Source organism: Sinocyclocheilus grahami, unplaced genomic scaffold (assembly GCF_001515645.1).
Source record: "Sinocyclocheilus grahami isolate Dianchi unplaced genomic scaffold, SAMN03320097.WGS_v1.1 scaffold1684.1, whole genome shotgun sequence".
NCBI classification, from domain to species: Eukaryota; Metazoa; Chordata; class Actinopteri; order Cypriniformes; family Cyprinidae; genus Sinocyclocheilus; species Sinocyclocheilus grahami.
In genome coordinates, this window is record NW_015506863.1 from 118,416 (window position 1) to 138,117 (window position 19,702).

General features: G+C 36.5%; 1 protein-coding gene across 1 annotated transcript in view; it reads left to right on the plus strand.

Annotated features, from left to right (window-relative positions):
- The window catches only part of LOC107572029 (contactin-associated protein-like 5), a gene marked incomplete at its 3' end in the record, with an annotated part of 100,873 nt that extends 82,882 nt beyond the window's left edge, over window positions 1–17,991 (plus strand). Inside the window, exons 11-25 of the mRNA XM_016258432.1 lie at window positions 1,278–1,427; window positions 2,106–2,277; window positions 2,840–2,946; window positions 4,439–4,558; window positions 4,702–4,755; window positions 6,234–6,434; window positions 7,296–7,452; window positions 8,238–8,365; window positions 8,539–8,709; window positions 9,080–9,298; window positions 10,703–10,939; window positions 11,851–12,084; window positions 16,086–16,219; window positions 16,500–16,587; window positions 17,882–17,991. Of these exons, the coding sequence (XP_016113918.1) occupies window positions 1,278–1,427; window positions 2,106–2,277; window positions 2,840–2,946; window positions 4,439–4,558; window positions 4,702–4,755; window positions 6,234–6,434; window positions 7,296–7,452; window positions 8,238–8,365; window positions 8,539–8,709; window positions 9,080–9,298; window positions 10,703–10,939; window positions 11,851–12,084; window positions 16,086–16,219; window positions 16,500–16,587; window positions 17,882–17,991 (2,282 nt within the window). The remainder of the gene's footprint in view (window positions 1–1,277; window positions 1,428–2,105; window positions 2,278–2,839; window positions 2,947–4,438; window positions 4,559–4,701; window positions 4,756–6,233; window positions 6,435–7,295; window positions 7,453–8,237; window positions 8,366–8,538; window positions 8,710–9,079; window positions 9,299–10,702; window positions 10,940–11,850; window positions 12,085–16,085; window positions 16,220–16,499; window positions 16,588–17,881) is intronic.
- Between the last annotated feature and the right edge of the window lie 1,711 nt (window positions 17,992–19,702).

The following is a 19,702-nucleotide window of genomic DNA, read 5'->3' on the forward strand; positions in this document are numbered from 1 at the left end:
CTGATTGTGCATAGATAAGATCCCTGAAGTTGCAAAGACTAAAGTCTCAAAACCAAAGAGATATTCTTTATCAAAGTTAAGACTCTGCCACGCCCCCCTAAAACGGCTCGTTCTAACACGCCCCCACATGTCTACCTCACTATGTGGCAATATTAGTATAATGCCGCCCAAATGTGCATGCAAAGAAAGAAGGCGTGGTTTCAGTAACCGCAGTTAGTGTTGATGCAGCCATGTCAGGGAGATGCTTTGTGTTTCTAGGTGAAAGCAAAATAACTTTATTTGGCCTTCCGAAAGTAGATGCATTTAGGAATCTTTAAGAATACTTACAACAGAACAGCAATGCATTTTATGGATGACCGTTTCGTGAACCTAGGAGAGGAGGTAATTCTGACTTTGCTATGACAATCTGGCGCTTTTGAATCAGCTACTGTTTTGTTATTAGTTTAAGTATTTGCTATTGACTGTTCAAATGCAGAGTTTTGCGCATCGTGTGTGTGTGTGTGCGCGCGTGCATCTTTTCATTTGAAAGATGAAGCTCGCGATTACGGTAAGGGGCGTTACATTTCCGATGAATGCTTGTGATGTTCGGCCAATCACAATGCACTGGGTCAGCTGGCCAATCAGAGCAGACTGCGCTTGTCGGAAGGAGGGACTTGAAAACGAAGCGTTTGAGAGAGGCGGGGCATAGAGGACATACAATAATGTACAGTATTTGAAAAATAATGTGTTTTTTTAACATTATAGCATGTCAACATATTCTGTTACACCAAATACACAAAATAATGATCTTTAAAATAGCATCATATGACCCTTTTAAGAGAACTTAAGCGAAAGAACTCGGCATTCGCACGCTGACTGAGAGGCGCGTTATTCTGTGAGCGCGCTTTTAGTGTGTGAGCACAGAAACCCGTCGGCGTTCAAGTACTGGACAAGACTTAAAAACACATGCAAATACTGAATATCACTTTCGTGATAATGCATTGAGTTCAGTGACATTTCCGTCAACTGTCCCTGGACTTGGTTGGACTCTGACATATTTTCCGAGTCCGAAAGACTTAAGTTCGAGTCAAGTCCAAGTAAAAATGCATCCGAGTCCGTGACAAGTCCGAGTCTTTTAAAAAACTGTACTCGAGACCAGACTCAAGCCTGAGTACGAGTCCGAGTACCCCAACTCTAGATTGTATACTCAGTTGTAGATGCACATGATTAAGTCATTCATTCACCCCAGCTTTCGTTCTGAGCACTGCCTTGTTATGCTTCTACTGTTTGTTTTTCAGGTCAGAATTTGAGTAATGGACAGTGGCACTCCATAGCCATCGAGGTCAAGGGTCAGAAGGTGTCTTTAACAGTCAACAACCAGAAGCCCGTCACTGTGGAAGTCAGTGGGCTTATTCAGAACATGCAAAGAACAAGCATCTTCATCGGAGGTATAGCATTAGAAATTGAAATAGCTAGTTTATCCTGATTCTTGGGAAGAATTTCTGGCTAGTAACTTATTTTGATCTGTCATCTACAAAACTCAGTTCTGAACTACTGAACTGCAGGCAAAAAAGTGGTTATTACCAAAAACATTTTCCTGAATGCAAGGTACAATTTTCTTCTACCTTATTAACTCTAACCTCCATCAACTGAACGTTCCTCATATTCCTGAATAAAATACAGGCTTGGCAAGCTGACCTAACCTCCATCAACTGAACGTTCCTCATATTCCTGAATAAAATACAGGCTTGGCAAGCTGAGCGCATTCTCAGGGTCCATTTATTTCACATGCATGTTATTCCCAAATCTCCTGCTTTGTTCTCGAAGGGTTTTTTTCCGTTTAGTTCATTCAGGCAGCTCTAACCACATTCAATTACTGTAGAGGATAAATGCATTTTCTTTAAAGCTATTATTGAAATCTTTGACTCAAACATCCAATGTCTTAACTAAGACCTCTAAATCTCTCATTTTGCTTACTTCAGGGACAATGCAGTCTTGCTGAGATTTTATAAGCTGCTTTGCACAAATTTCTCAGAACAGAGATTTTTCTTTGTGCAACTTGGTATTAGTTGTGGATGTTGTTTTTGATTTAAAAGAGAGTAAATTGGGATTTTCCATTATTTTAGGCTGCCCTTTATTCCAGAGCGATTTCAACTGTGAAAACCCCAACAGAGGATATCAGGGCTGCCTTCGTTTCCTATTCATCAACAACCATCAAGTTGACGTACTTCAGATTCAGCAGGAAAACCTGAGCAACTATAGTCAGATTAGCTTTGATGTTTGCAACATACAAGACAGGTCAGCTTTCCCCATTGATTCCCCATCTTACTTAGCTTTTTTTGTTTTTGGTGATTCACCATCCATGTCTTGCAATATGTAGTGATCAAATGTGTAATTTGGCTTATAACCAGGCCCAGATGGATTTGGCAGAATTTCTTGGCTTTTTGAAGTAAAATCTGTTATTTGGAATTATAATGGAATATGGGTTAAACAAAGCTAAAACAAAGTGATACACTCTTATTTTTAGCTTGAAGTATTATCATATCAGTCAAAATATTTAATAATCAAACATGCAAGACGCAGGGGAAGTGTAGAAGTTGGTGAATGATGACCACTCCAATTCTGTGGATTGGATTCCATGTGGGCAGACTCATAATGTCTAAGCATAGTTTCAGTTTTTTATCTGCATTTGTCAGGTGATAATTATCTTAAACCCCTTATACTCAGAAAAGAGAAAATAATAGCACCTCTCCTCAATAAACTGTGTGATTTATTTATTCATTATTAGGCAGTAGTTAGGCAATCACCATTATTTAAAATCATAAATTATCACTGTATTTTAATATGTTTATCCCAACAGGTGTTTGCCCAATCTGTGCGAACACGGTGGTCAATGCATCCAGTCATGGGACCAGTTTTACTGTGACTGTTCTGGAACAGGATACACGGGAGCCACCTGTCACAACTGTAAGTTATGCAAATCCCCAAAACAGCCTTCATGATTACTCAGATGTGAGCTGGATATCACTGTCTTGCAGTGTTTTGATGATAATATATGTACAGTACGTGGGTTTATTTCAGATATGCATTGTCAAAGTTATAATTTTCTATTTGCTAAAATTATTTTTAAAAGAATTAAAGTGGCTAATTGTCATCTACAGGTGCTTACATTGTGTGGGAGAAAGTAGCCTACTAAATTTTGCAATTAGATCTTTAATTGACTTCGACTTCAATTAAATTTGTATTATGTTTCAGTAAAGTTAGTGAGGTCGGTCTTTCCCCATAGTTTTATTGTTATTATTCATATAAATGGTTTTCATTATTTTAAATGATACTTATTTGATTAGTCCAATGCTTCTTACTTTTTATTTTTGAATCATTAAGATTAATTAGAGTGTACATAATGTATCACTTGACAGCTGCAAGTTTACATGTCATGTAACGATGATATGAAACTGTGTACTCCCCAATTTATCCATTTAATTTTGCCATCTGTGTCTACCATAGTTTTATTGTTATTATTCATATAAATGGTTTTCATTATTTTAAATGATACTTATTTGATTAGTCCAATGCTTCTTACTTTTTTATTTTTGAATCATTAAGATTAATTAGAGTGTACATAATGTATCACTTGACAGCTGCAAGTTTACATGTCATGTAACGATGATATGAAACTGTGTACTCCCCAATTTATCCATTTAATTTTGCCATCTGTGTCTATGGTAGTATTTTGAGTAAGCTGTAATTATTTAGGCAGATACATTTTTACGGTTCCTTGCTGTAATCAAATTTGTTGGATCAATATGTTCTAATCTGCCGCCACATGCACTGTTTTATCATACGCTCATGACTGTACATGTTCTCTGGAGGAGAGAGAGGCATGACAATGCCATCTGTTAGACTTATTGCATTAAAAGACCGAGAAATATGATATTTCCATTTTACAAGTCCTGCTGTGCAATTCACTGTCAGCAAAACAACACATGCAGCAAATTAGCTCACTCTACTGCACAGAGGATGTCTCTGTCATGAAGAACAGGTCTCAAGTAAACAATAATTACCTCTGTTTGCTAAATGAACTGTTTGAAATGGTTATGCCATTGTTAGGAATATTAATTTAATATACGTAAGTGAACGAAGACTAGTTTGCATGTGTCTTTATGTGTGACTGATTTAACAGATATCTGCTATCAGTAGCATTCAGGCAGAATGCTCTGTCTAAATGATACAGCTGAATCATCAAACGTTGACATGTATAATTTATCTCATATGATTACACTTTAAACTTTAAGGCAACAAAATGTTCTTGATTTCACTTTTGTGTTTACCTCCTACAGGCTCAGTATCCCTGTGCCAAGCATGCTGATGTGCCAAAATGCAAGCGTTCTGTAATTAAACACAACATAAAAACAGCAGCAGATTTATTTACATCATTTCTATGATTCATCATTTTCAGCAATATATGAGCGATCCTGTGAGGCCTTCAGGAAAACAGGAAGCCAGTCGAGTGTGTTTACAATCGACCTTGATGGGAGCGGACCTCTAGAGCACACTCAAGTCAACTGCACCATGGCAGGTGACTCACCCAAATATGCATACTCAGCTAGGCACGTTTCTAGACGTATTATACACTGATGTTCATCATCTTTCACATTATTGAATGATGAAGCTCAAAGCTCAGCACTTCTCATTTACAAACCTGATTAAGTGCATGGACAGGTGTGACCTCAGCATGTGTGGGGGACTGCCTGGAGAAATCACACATCTCATTAGGTGAGTTCAGCATCTCATGCGGCTGTCTAGTTCAGCAGGTTGGATCAGGGTTGGCCAATCTATCTCAGGGAGTCTCCGGTGAGGCAGATTTTTTGCTCAGGCACCACACAAACATCCCTGATTCAGCTAGACTGTATCCAATGAAGTGGATGATGAGTGTTACCAAGACATCTAGATGGTGTGATATTGCTGGGGTTTAGATGTTTTGTATTATCCCAAGACCGTGGGGGAATAATATGAACTTACTGATAGCGCTTTTTTTTTCATTGATATATGACGGATTAATAGTTTTCCATCATTTCATCAAAATTTAAGCAATTACTCCTGCCACGATTGATAGACACTGTGGATGCGGTTAACCAATAACAGTTTTTACTGTAGCATTTTTACAGTCTTTTTCTGTAAAAATCACTAGTATTTTTGACATCTAGACATCTAGAGATAAGCTCTTTATAACCAGCAGTGCTATAGCAAAATAAAGGGGGGGAAATGGTTTACCACCTCACCAAGACATGTGGAGGCAAGCAAATGCATCTTCTATCACCAGGAACAATGCGTTTTCTCACATCTCCTGTCAGGTTTCATCACCAATTTCACCGACCTTGGTTTATGGCTTCTGACATGACTCAGCATCAGATGCTGGGCTGATTTGTCTCTAAGATAAGACTGTAATACATTATATCATCACGCAGGGAAATTCAAGCCCCATTATGTCAGCAGCAGGGAGGAGTGCAGGTGAAAGAAGAAAAAAGTCAAGGAGCATGTCTCCCTGCAGAGACTGGCAGCGCGTACTAGCTGAGACTGATAGCTTCGTTTTTCTTAGTTTCATAGGCAGCAGGCTTTGGCTCCGAGGTTATTGAAGCTGCAAGCCGAGCTGAGAAAAGTAAGCACCGGGAAACTGTCATACGCTGTGACCACCTGCTGCACGTTGGCACAGCTAAGCTGACTTTATTTTACAAAGTTAGCTTTCATTGAGCTTTAGTCAGATTGCAAAGTTAGCTTTGTCACGGTGAATGCATTAAAAGATCCAGAGTCCCAATACAAATAGACCTTTTCTCTCAGACGACGCCAACAAGCACTGGCAAGAAAATCATTTGAAACTGACCTCAATTACAGGAGCTATTAACCATGCTAATTCTGCAAGACACCGCAGACCGGCACCTTTGGACATCACACACAGCAATTTCAATTTGCATAGAGAAAGGTACTAGCGTACACTACCATACTCTCATCATTTCACACCCTCCTGAATGAGTGACCTTCTGTTCTCTGCTTAATATTCATCAGGTATTTACATACGACTCCATCACTCTGTTAATCTCTCATTTTCATTTGCGAACACATACGGTCGATTGAGTGGAGGCTTGAGATGGTTGATACATGATCCGAGTCAATGGGGATTTCAGTCTGTACTAGTTTTTCAAGCATGCTGTGTTTGTGTTTGTGTGTGTGTGTGTGTGTGTGTGTTTCTTGGACAGAAGATAAAGTTTGGACCGTAGTGGGGCATGATCACATGAGGATCATTGACATTCGAGGATCCACTCCACGCAGCCCTTTTGTTCTCATCTTCAACTACACCATCTCGCCGTACCATCTCCGCTCGCTTGTGACCTCCTCGGAACACTGCCAACAGGAAGTGAAATATCGTTGCAGAAAGTCTCGGCTTTTTGACACCTGGGGTTGGTCTTGCTTTATTACTCTAGTCTCTCTTATTGTTTTTGTGTACTGTAGCGCTAAAATGTTGTCTTTCTTATGAAGTGTGTGATTTATGTACCTCAGGAATTATAATCCTCTAAATTCGACTAATATGTTCCAAAGGAACAAAAAAGTACCTCACAGCTAAATGATTCACAACAGCAGGTTATTACCACAGATATTAAAGTGGCTCAAGTGTGACATGACGACGATGTGCGGTGAATGATGATGTTCACTTAAAAAGCTGTTAGAATGTAATTCTTGTCATGCAGGGATGGTTTTGGGACATGATGAGAGCATTTGAATTGCAAAGGCATGCATAAAGCCTTAAAAAAGATTATACACTGGTACTCTAAATTATTCCATATGTTTTTTTTTTCTCACACTGCTTTAATACTCTCGACTTTGCGGGCATGATTTGCTTAGGCATTTAACTGAGTTGGAGTCAACTTATCCACAAACACGTGGCTCACTTTTTGGGTTCATTTTGATTTGTTCAGAATGAGATCCAGTAAAGCCTTTGAGCAAAAGATCAACCTTTGATCAAACATTGCTCAAATGGTGAACCTCCAGCACTAGACATCTTGCATTGCTGATTGCCGTTTGTCATTGGCTAAGCTCTTGGCCAGATCTCTGCACCGCTGTGATAGCAGATGTCTGGTCATGCACATTGCAGGAATACTATAATGGCTGCTTGACTGACAGGAGTCTCAGAGCCCATTACTGACATCATGCATGACTAAATTACATTAGACTCCAAACAGTGTTGTCATTTTTTGCATAATTATTTACTGCTAGATAAGTAAAAAATATTCTTATCCTAGGGGCATTTTGTCCATTTTCAGATGGAACTCCTCTGTCATGGTGGCTGGATAGAGACGGAGTGAAACGAACATATTGGGGAGGATTTCTGCCTGGGGTCCAGCAGTGCTCTTGTAGTTTGGATGGCAACTGCAGGGACATGAATTATTTCTGCAACTGTGATGCCGACCAAGACACCTGGTAAATCTTAATTTCACATTGAATCACGGTTGCCAGTTCTGTGTAACAAAACTAGCCCAATGGCCAGTCAAAAATAGCCCAATGACCCTAGCCCAAATATGAAAAAATGCATATTTTGCAGCCACTCTTATGTGTTATGCACAGTTTCAACTTAAAAATCATAATATAATATCATACAATGTAATATCATAAACATAAACACAGTTTGTTTTTATAAAGGATCTCACAGCAGCTCAAAAGCTTCATATAAGTACCCATCTCTCAGAATACCTAACATTTAGCACAGTTTATCATTGGTAGAATATATATTATTTCAATACAATCATTTCAGTCCGATATAATTTATTTAATGTGCCAAACCTTTAACCCGTGGGGAAAAAAAATCAAACTGTGGCATCCTTTTAAAAATAGCCCAATTTTCCACACACTTGGCACTCAGTGAGCAGTTTTTCCTACTTTGTAAGGTAATAGGATTGTTATTTTCTGATAGAACGAAATAAATCTTAGGCAGATTTGAGAGTTTTAGTCAATTAAATGGCTGTATTGGAATCGTACTTTAAAACCCTTCATTAGTTTTTCTGTTAAAGTGACCTAGACACTGCAGAAAAAGCTTGATACTCGCCAAAGGGCGCAAGTATTACCGTTTTTTAAGCAACAAGTGAAGCATACACATTCCTTGGAGGGCAATCTTCTACCTCAGAGAGAGATTAAAAAGACTTTCTCTCAGCCTTTCGCTCATTACCTCTTCTCTTGCACATTCTCTCATTCTCTTTCTCCTCCTGCAGGGCAAATGATACTGGTGTGCTGTCTTACAAAGACCATTTACCACTTAGTGAGATCGCCATTGGAGACACAAACCGGACAAACTCACAGGCCGAGCTCCAAATTGGACCGCTGCGTTGCTATGGCAACCGTGGGTGTTTTGTTTACCAAATTTAAATGGGGAATGGGGGGGTAATATGGCTCTCTGCTGAATATATTTTCATATTTCAAAATGCAGTAGAGATGGACCCTTTTTTATCGAATTCAATGCTAAATTTGTTTTTCAACACATTGTGTGCTTTCTTGCCTGTCCCTCTGCTGCAGGATTTTTCTGGAGCTCTGCATCTTTTTACCAGGAATCCTCCTATCTGCATTTCCCCACCCTGCAAGCTGAACTGAGCGTCGATATTTCACTCTTTTTCAAAACTAGTGCTCTCTCAGGAGTCTTCTTAGAGAATCTGGGTGTCAGAGACTTCATAAGGCTGGAACTTAGTTGTGAGTCATTGTTTAAATATTATTTGCCAAAAAAAAAAATTTGTTTTTCTTATTATTTTTTTCCAAGAAAATATCTAAATTATAAATATAAACTTACTTGAAGCAAAATTGCATAAGAAAAAGAGTAGTTTTATAAATGAAAAAAGTTTTAATTGGAAAGCAAGACAGAAACATTTACATAATCGTTCATTTTAAGGATAATATATCCTTGAATATCCTGGTATTGTGTGCATCTGACCCGAAAATAGGGGTTTCAGCAAGTGCTTAGAGACTCTTTCATTCAGTGAACTTTCAGTGAAATTCATTGTCATGTGATTTAAAACCACACAGTGTGAGATAAACTCTTTTTTTTCTTCTTCTTCTTTCTCAGCTCCCTATACAGTGAACTTGACTTTTGACCTAGGGGATGGACCAGTAATTATTACCGTTCAGTCACCTGTAGCCCTGAATGATCGTCAATGGCATTTTATCCGTGCTGAACGAAATGTGAAAGAAGCTTCTCTACAGGTTGACTCTCTGCCACTGAAGCTAAATGAAGCATCATCTGAGAGACCCTACCGGCTTCAGCTCAGCAGTCAACTCTTTGTGGGTACGCAGACATGTAATCAAGCAAATGTCATTAATCATGATAAAATAACATTGAGTGTACTTTAGCTGGAGCTAAGAATACCCCAGGGAACAGAGAAAATTTAGATCATTTCAATAGAAAGAATCTGTGATCATATTTGTAAGTCAGGAACCATGGTGTTGCTAAATGTTACAGGGTTGAAGATCAGTGCAAAAATATAATTACACCCAAGGCGTGACAGTGCAAGCATTTAACTTGCATTTTACTACAAATAGATGTGTGTGAACTGCAAAATGTATGTGTGCAAATAAATAGTAAGTAATTGAAGGTCCTTAAAAGACTTAAATTCAGTTGTATCAAACTTAAGGTCATAAAAAGTCATACAGTTTTAAACGGTATAACAATCTTAATTATTTTAGAGGTCTTGAATTTGGGGGCGGAAAAACAGTAATCATGTTATGGCCTAATTTGATTATTAAACATAATTTATCTGTGATTTAAATTAAATGAATGCAAACACTGCACATTTCAAAGTAAAAATGTGGCATGCTCGATGGGCTCCTGGTTTCAAAGCAGTTTGCAGTCAGTGAAAACCACACATTTATGCCCAGCTATTGCTTATTATTATTAACTTTGATTTATATGATGCTTGAATGATGCTTATTTTATCTCCCTTATTTGTTTGAGTGAGCAGCTGGAATAGTAAAGACATTTCAAATAAGTGCCAGTGTAGTTTGGGCTTGTTTATAATCAAAGTCCCACATTGCACAATAATCTGCCTCTGGCTTTTAGTTTGTAAATCAATTCCATAATTATTAAATAAATACAGTTTGAACACAAAATATTTAAAAACCTAATGTACTTTGTGTATTCAAATAAATAATTTGCTTGTAAATATCTCTGTATATGCCAAGCCCTCACACCACACCACATTATTTGCAGTCAGTATTCTTGTTTTATGCTAAGAACAATAATTTTCAGTAAACTCTCTGTTAAAAACATGGTAAAAAAATGTTATGCTGTCACTCACTTAAATGCAGTGTCATAAGTTGATCATCAGAGCATGCATTTTACAAAAACTTTATAGAATATGAAGGCACAATAATTGAATGCCAGTAAAAGCAGGTCAAATGTTAACCTATAAAACCTATTCATGTGTAATGGTGATGAATAAGAACATGTAAATTACAAAGATAATTAAGTAATGTTAATGGTTAAATATTAATATAAAATTTTTGTTTACACACTAAATAGAGTAAAATTATCAAATAATAATGCTAAAATTCAGTTATGTCAATAGTATAATAGGGACACACATAGCACATAAATGGAATCATTTTTCTAAGAATTACACTATTATGTACTTCAAAGGCCTTGGCTTTATAATTTGCCTATGACAATTAATCATTGTACTCTCCACATTAGGAGGAACAGCTTCTAGACAGAGGGGCTTTCTGGGCTGCTTACGTGCCCTCATCATTAACGGGGTGACCCTTGACTTGTATGAACGTGCAAAGACCACCCCGGGGGTGAATTCAGGCTGCCCGGGTCACTGCACCAGCGACAGCGTCTGCCATAACGGAGGGAGATGTGTCGAAGAGAGGAGCAGTTACACCTGCGACTGCACACAGACAGCCTTCGACGGGCCACACTGCAGAACAGGTGAGGTTACGATGGCCTCAGGGCGAGCTTGCTTTCATAGGTCTTGTTGCACTAATCAAAAAAAGCTGAATGAAACAGTCACTCTGGACTTAAGCACGCCTCAGATGCTTGTAGTTCTCAAATGCCATAATGTTGGCATTCCTGATGGCGGAAGTATTTTTATTGGATTTACACTGTAAAGTCACACAATTAGATCAAAGCCTTCAGAGAGAAATTAAATCAGCACTCTATAGGAGTTGATTTAATATCCTTTTAAGCCATGACTTGCCGTGAGCTGTTGGATATGGTATGAGTCTCACAATAGGAGACATTTGTAATAAAAAATGTGTATAACAGGAATGAAAGTCAACCCACTATATCTTCTTTGGAAATTTCTCAATTTCATCTGTTTTCGACAACTTTTCATGTTCTATTAGTTCAGGAGGGTCGGCCACTGGTGGATGACAACATGCCCTTGATGGCATATTCACCTTGAATTCCTTGAGGCTGGGCTGACAGGCCTTGGCAGAAAAGCTTTAACTGACAAATGGAATTTAATTACAGCGGCCATTCGCCTGCCTCATACCTATCCTGCAGCCTGTCAGTCAGATTAGTGATGTAATGGCTTTGTTTCTTTACAATGCGATGTCACGACGGGTTCGCTCAAGCCATGGCTGTTTACTGCTAACTAGAATAGATGACCAGAAAATGAGAAGAGACAGAAAGAATCAGTAGGACACCTCTCTGCCACGGTCTCAGCTGTGGTTGGGGAGGAAACAATACTAATGTTGTTGTTTTTCATAGCTCTAATAATGACAGATGAGATGTAGAGTTCATTGCCTTTGCACGCAATCTGAATTTGCATAGAGATGATGATAATGTTCTCAGTGAAGTTCACCAGGGACTGCATTGTCTCTCCGTGTCCATCACAGCTCTAGCAGCTTCCTTTGAAAGTGGATCTTCAGTCCTGTACACTCTCCAGGAGCCATTTTCCGGAATACTGAATGAGGAAGCCAGAAGATCACCGGCCGGTTTCCATGACGCAGAAGTTATCAAATCTCAAGAGAAGGTGTCGTTTGGATTCTTGACTCATCATGTGCCAGCCTTGATCCTGACAGCTCACACTCTGGACCAGCACTATATGGCTGTTATGCTAACATCAAACGGTACCAAGTCATACGTTACTCTTACATTTCCTTGTGGAATAGTCCTAATTTGCTCACCCTGTTACAAACCATATCAAGTTTCAAAAAGGACAATACTTACTTACTTACTTATTTATTTTTTCCTTTCTTCAGCTTAGTCTTTAATTTGTTTCACTGAATAGAAAAGAGCAGCCACAATATTAGAAGGTTTGGAGGGACATTAGAACTTCTGAACGGCAATATGTATACAATATCTGTCTTCCTTTGAGCTCTAGAAATTAAATTTTAGCTATGCAGGTTACATTTTTACAGAGTAGTGGAAATACATCAATGTTTCCTTTAATCCTAAAAGGAGTTGAGGAAAAGATGGCTTTTTTCTTCAATTTCACACCCTGTACCTTTCTTGTTGGCATACACTCTTTCAACTTGGCACCTCAATATTCTTGAAATTCACACATATCCATTAAAGTGCATCATATGCACATATGCTTTTTCTCTCTGTTACATCCACACCTTTTACCTAAAGAGCACATGGCATCTAAATTGAAGGCTCTTGAAACCATTGTCTCTCATCTCCATTTACAGTACTTTCACGCCTATGTTTTTACAGTTAGTGGAAAAGAATTTGTCACCATCTCATCAAGGGAACACATGACTGGCTAAAATGTCTTGCACAGCAGATAGCAATACACATCAGTCTTGACATGGAAGGATAAAAACGGAGAAAGGTGGTAAAAAGAAAGAAGCACTGCACTGAAATGCAGAAGAACTGAAGACAAGTATGCTAAGGAAAGACATAAAAAGCAATGGATTAAAGTTAGGAAGCAAGCAAATAATATTAAAAAATATTACAGAAATTTGTGTCACTTTGAATTGACAGAGAATATTGACAATTATTCAGCTCAAATCAGTTCACTGTTGATTCAATCCAGATCAATTACAGAAGACAGTAGTGTCATGATTCAGCTCAATTCAGTTCAAGTTTTGTTCTCATTATAGGGTTGTGCCGAAAGACGATAGTATCGTGTATCAAATATAGTTAGAGATATCGCCTGTTGCTGGCATCAAGACCATCATAATTATTATTATTATTATTATTATTATTATTATTATTATCAGGCTAGTATTATTATCTAATTAATTAAATTAAAAGTTTGGCATATGTAAGATTTGTTTATGTTTTTATTACAAGTAAGAAGTGAAATACGAAGTCTCTTATTTTCATCAAGACTTTATTTGGCATTTAGATGATCAAAAATACAGTAAAAGTATAAATACAGTACAGAAAAATACAGTAATATTGTGAAATATTTTTACAATTTAAAATTACAGTTTTTAAAATTATTTTTATATATTTTAAAATGTAATTTATTCCTATGTTGGCATCCTTGTGATTTTTTTAGCAGTCATTACTCCAGTCTTCAGAGTCACATTATCCTTCAGAAATCCCTCACTGATTTGCTGCTCAAGAAGCATTTGTTATCATTATTAATGTTAAAAAGAAATTGTGCTACTTTATATTTTTCAGGATTCTTAATTTGATTAAAATTCAGTAAAAAAAAAACTAAATATTTAATGTCAGTTCACATTAATGTATGTAGTGCTAAATACAGATTGTTTCAAAGCACTTTCACAGTAATAATGGGGAAAATAAGTGTTAATGTTGCTAAATTCACTAATTATGAAACTAATTCAATTTCAGCTATAAAGCAGCTCTACAGAAGACAGAAGTGTCCTTATTGAGCTCAATTTAGTTCAGTGTTGATTCAGTTCAACTCAACTAAGTAACACTGAAGATGTTGCAAAGTTCATCAATTATGAAACACATTCCATTCAGCTATAAAGCAGCTCCACAGAAGACAGTAGTGTCATTATCCAGCTCAATTCAGTTCAGTTTCTGTTCTCATTCAATACTCTGTGCAGTCAAATCGCTAATATTACTGAATATTAATTGTCTTTAAACCCAAACTGAGCATGCCAAAGGAGACAATGACTAAGAACCAAAACTCCATCAGGTGTCCTTGCATGCTGAATAATAAAAAAAAAGTATAGGAAAAAAAATTACTGACCCCAAATTTTTTGAAGACTTCATCTTACATTTTAACATGTTTTTAAAAGGTGCTTCATTTCTTATGTGTAAAACTTTTTACTGAGGAGAGTACATTTGTTTAAATAGAATTATTGCATGGCACTTTGGAATAGTCGATTCTAATCAATAAATTGCAGCATTCTATGGTGTGTATATATTTATTAGGGCTGTGAATCTTTGGGTAGACAGCAAATTGATTCGATTCACGATTCATAGGTTTTCGATTCGATTCAAGAACGATTTTTGTAAATTCAGAACGATTCAATTCACAACTAAATTCGATTCGATTCAATTAACGAATCGATTCTGCATTCTTTAAGTGCATTCACAGGATTATTTAAATGCTTCCCCTAAATTCTTTAAATGCTTAGTCAGGGGGCAAATTACACAGCAGTCTTTATGGTTACAGAACCATAGGTTAGAGGGAAAAACACGTTTGTCCATTGTTAGATGCTAGTTTAATGATGCTATGGCATGACATGGCATATGTAGAAATTTATGTAAGCCAAGTTTTTAAAAAAGAGCTTTAAAAGTATTATGTATAGGCTAACATTTTGTCACACCAGGGGTGTAGCCATCATTTCAGAAGTGACAGAAATGTAAAATACAATAATTTATGTAGGCCTATGTATGTATTATTTTGTATTTTTTTAAAAGAAGGAATTCTTTTCTTATCTCTTACTTTGAATTTGCTATAAGAAATCAAATACACTGCTGGACAATAATCAATCATTTGTAAACTATAATTTTTTCCTAATGGCAATTTTATGATTGTTTTATATACTACAAACAATCAATTAGCACTGCATCATTCATAAATTTTATTTATTTATTGTGTTTATTGTCTTAACTTTTCACCAGTTCATTCTGCTTTTTATTCAGCTTAGCTGCAGTGATAGATGCCTTTGTCCATTTTAGGCATTTCCTGGCACGTCTTAAGTTCTTTGAGCGCGAGATCACTTCTCTTTCAGTGTGAAAACTTCTTTATCTCATTTTCATAAAATAAAATGCTATAGTATTTAACTTTTCCTCTCCATCAGTGAATGATGATTCAGAAAGAAAACTTGCCCGATGTCTGTTTGCTATAGCAACAAACGCTACTTTCATGCATCTGATTATCAGATAAACCTCGCGCTCTTATCTCAAGGTTGTTGTTAATGCTGTGGTCATTTTAACAGTTTCCTTCGTACACTCGGTTGAACAACATTGCTAAAACACATTTAACATTCAATGGAACTGTGCATATGCTTTAGACGCTTACATTTTTACTCCGTCCATGCAATAAATGTGCAGCATTCGACTGCTCAGGTAATGATGTCGGTATGACCGAGAGCCATTGAAAAACTACAGAAAAACAAAACTGCTTTACTTAGCATTACTGGCCACGAGTACTAAGGAGAGTGATCACACATCAGCTGCTCAAAAAATGTGTCAGTGAGACGAACTGAGCACGAGCGCAATCTTGTGACAGTCACAGGCGGTAAATAGTGCAGGGTGTGAAGGAGAGATGCGAGGCACGAACACTGTTCAAGGTTTCCATTCATTCGTGCTTGTAGTAATTGAATGTGTATATATTTTGAAAGCATTGAATCGCTATAGAAATCGCAATTTATTCAATTCTTAGCGTTTTAAAACGATTACTGTCCGAAATCGTCGATTCACAATTCAAAAATCCGTGTTTCAAGATTGATGCATATGCATCGTCAGGATTTGTAATCGATGCATCGAGAAAACGAGTGAAACGTTACACCCCTAATATATATACATATACACTGGGGTCTTGAACACTCTGTTGGAGTTTGTTTTGCAACCCGTTACTTATCTCTGCAAATTTAAAACATTATTCCTTCTTGTCATGATACAACTCTGCATTCATTGTGTCAAACAAATATATTATGACTTTAAGTCAATAGCTTTTACTCTGATTTCCCAGGCAGCCTGCAAATACGATACTTGTTGAACAAAGAAAAACGAACAGAAAAGTTCAGCCCAGTGTCATCCACTCTAGCAGACGGACGATTTCACTGGGTCAAAATCAATCGAAAGGGACAGGAGCTTTTTGTCCAGGTGAGTCTTTGTCTCCATAGCAACAGGTGTTAACACAATGGCCAATATCTGATTTCTAAAGGGGTTTACTTGACCTCTACTATACTTTCTACAGAAATGAGGACAGATGATTTTTATGCTATTCTGAAATTTTAAAGGTCTTGTAGCATATAAATTATATTTCTAAAAGCATGTCTTAGTGATCTCAGATGTTTGTTTGTTTTTTCCTGTGACTGATTCAAATCTATTACTGTTATCTATCGTTTCCAAGTTATCTGCCATTATATCTGTCCACTTCCAGATTGACAACACAATAACCCAGCAGTACAGCCTGTCTCCTGGCTCTGCTCTCAGCCCGGCGAGGTCGGTGATTCTAGGGAGAATCCAAGGTGAGTTTCTGACAGGCTTTTGAAGAGGACTTTATTTCTTCATGTTCCTTGTGTGCCATTTCACACATTTCTATTTCTGTTTAACATCAAGGACCACAATGGAAACACGTTTTTAACTTTATTGTGCTATCCTTGACGTATTAAGTACTACTTTTCTGTCTATTGAATCAAATCAAATCAAATCACTGATGTGGCATCAGGTGTTGAATCCAGGCAGGTTAGGACAGAGTGGTTGTCTGGTTGTCTGTTTCTCTTTACCGGATAACCAATGAGGAGGGTCTGAAAGTGGCACGAACCTCAGCGCTTTGATAGAGGCAAGAGAACATTTTAGACAAATTAGCAATAAAGCACTCATGCAACTACAACAAGCCCCTTTTAGACTCATTAGTCATTACAGACGCAAAATAGAAAAGGAACCAGCATTGAATGTGCTGATTTATTCTGTTTTAGAAAGGCTTTGTGGACACTAAAAAAAGGACTTGAGGAATATAATAATGAAGCTTTTTAAAAAGGTTATTAAGCAGATTAAAGGTTACTTGTGTGATTCTGTGAAGCTGTGGAGTGGTTAAACAGTGACTTTAAAATAATTTAAAGGTGAAATGCATAATTAGTCTCAAATTACTCCAATATGTTAATCAGATGTATCCCATTGGTCAGACAAACAGCTAATTTCACTCCAAACTCACGCCATTTGTTGTGCCAATATCACTAACAGAGTCTTGTTTTGGTTACTCTTTTCAGGAGATAACCTGAATTAATTTTTTGTTTCTAGACTATCATTAAAATATGTTTTTTCTTTTTCTTTTTTAAGAAATTAATACTTTAATTCAGCAAGGATGCATTCAATTGATCAAAAGTGACGGTAAAGTCTTTTATAATGTTACAAAAGATTTCTGCTTCAAAAGAAACTTTTTGAAATTCTAATCATCAAAGAATCTTGAAAAAAATGTATCATGGTTTCCATTTTTGAAGGATCATGTGACACTGAAGACTTGCGTAATGGCTGCTAAAAAAATTCAGTCGGAGGGATAATTTACATTTTACATGACGATAGAAACATTTTAAATTGCAGTAATATTTACTTTATTTACTGTGTTTTTGATCAAATAAATGCAGCTTTGGTGAGCATAAGAGACTTCTTTAAAAAACATTTTAAATATCTTACTGACCCCAAACTTTTGAACAGTAGTGTCGTTGTCTGTGCATATTAACCTGGGATGAGAGAATGTATTTTAACATGTAAATATTACAAACATCACATTTAATTTCAGTTGCTCAATTTTTTCTGTTTCAGGTAGTGACATTATTGATAAGGAGCTGGTCCAGGCTGGATTGAGAGGGTTTATTGGCTGCCTGTCCTCCGTGCAGTTTAATCAGGCTACCCCTCTTAAAGCTTGCGTGAAAGTAATATGTGCCGGCCTCCTGGATGATGACAGAGCTGTATATTGTTATATTACGGGCATAATAATAGGTTATACATGCACAGCACACACACTTTCCAAGCAGACAGCACAGCAGGAGGGCTGAAGCATCCGTCTGAATTTTCTTTATCCAGTGTGCCTGCTCAAACCTGTCTGTCTCAAAGCCCGAATATAGAGTGGGCTTAAGCTAATGGACTGAAACCCCAGCGGAGAGGGTTCTGAGAGAATGGTTTTGTAAGTCTCGTCCTTATTGAAGTGCATTATATCTCCTGACTAGAAAAACAATACAAAAAAAAAAAGAAAAGAAAAAAACACTTGCTTTCTATTGAGAATTAATTCTATGGCTGTTTTTTTTCTATACGACTATTGTAAATGAATGGTGTACATACATTTCATAATTATATTTAATAAATTGAGCTTTCTAAGAGCTTATGAGTGCAGATGACCTATTGAACTGGTTTTGGTATATTTATGCAGAAATAAATGTATCTCAATGTGCACTCATGGCTCAACAGTAAGGATTGTTTCTGTTTGCTGAGACAGGCCAATATTTTCACTGGCTCCAACACATACAATTATAAACTTCACATTTTAATTCATTTAAACTGATAATTTTATATTGTATTTTTAATATAATTTGTTTAGTTAAAAAATAATAACACACATACTTTTGAAATATTTTACCGAAATAGCATTGATGGAAAAGAATTACCGGTTCATAATTTTTAGCCCATTCATCCAGATTCTACCTAAACTATGACAAGACATTCTTGTATTTCAATAAAACCTCATTATCTTCTGAAAACTAAGTGTTTTGAGTTTGTAAAGCATAAAGATGCATGTACACTTCCGTTTAAAAGACTGGTGTCTGTAAAAATATTTTTCAGAAAAGTCTCTTTCATCAATCAAAAATACAGTAAAAAATAATATAGTGAAATTGTATTACAAAATAAATTTTCTATTTGAAAATATTGTAAAATGTAATGGTCAAGTTGAATTTTCAGCATTATTACGCCAGTCTTCAGTGTCACGTGATCCTTCAGAAATCATTCAAATATGCAGATTTGCTGCTCAAGAAACATATCTTATTATTATCAATGATGAAAACAGTTGCTGCTTATTTTTTTGGGGGGGGGCTTTGAAAGTTATTTTACTGTCAATTTTAATCAAATAAATGTGTTCTTGCTGATTAAAAAATATTCATTTATTTCAAAAAATAAATTATTACTTAACCCAAACCTTTAAATGATAGTGTCCACATATAAAAAATGTTACAGATACAGCACTGACAAATGCATGAGACTTCTGTTATTATTGTTAAATAATAACACACATACTTTTGAAATATTTTACCGAAATAGCATTGATGGAAAAGAATTACCGGTTCATAATTTTTAGCCCATTCATCCAGATTCTACCTAAACTATGACAAGACATTCTTGTATTTCAATAAAACCTCATTATCTTCTGAAAACTAAGTGTTTTAAGTTTGTAAAGCATAAAGATGCATGTACACTTCCGTTTAAAAGACTGGTGTCTGTAAAAATATTTTTCAGAAAAGTCTCTTTCATCAATCAAAAATACAGTAAAAAATAATATAGTGAAATTTTATTACAAAATAAATTTTCTATTTGAAAATATTGTAAAAAGTAATGGTCAAGTTGAATTTTCAGCATTATTACGCCAGTCTTCAG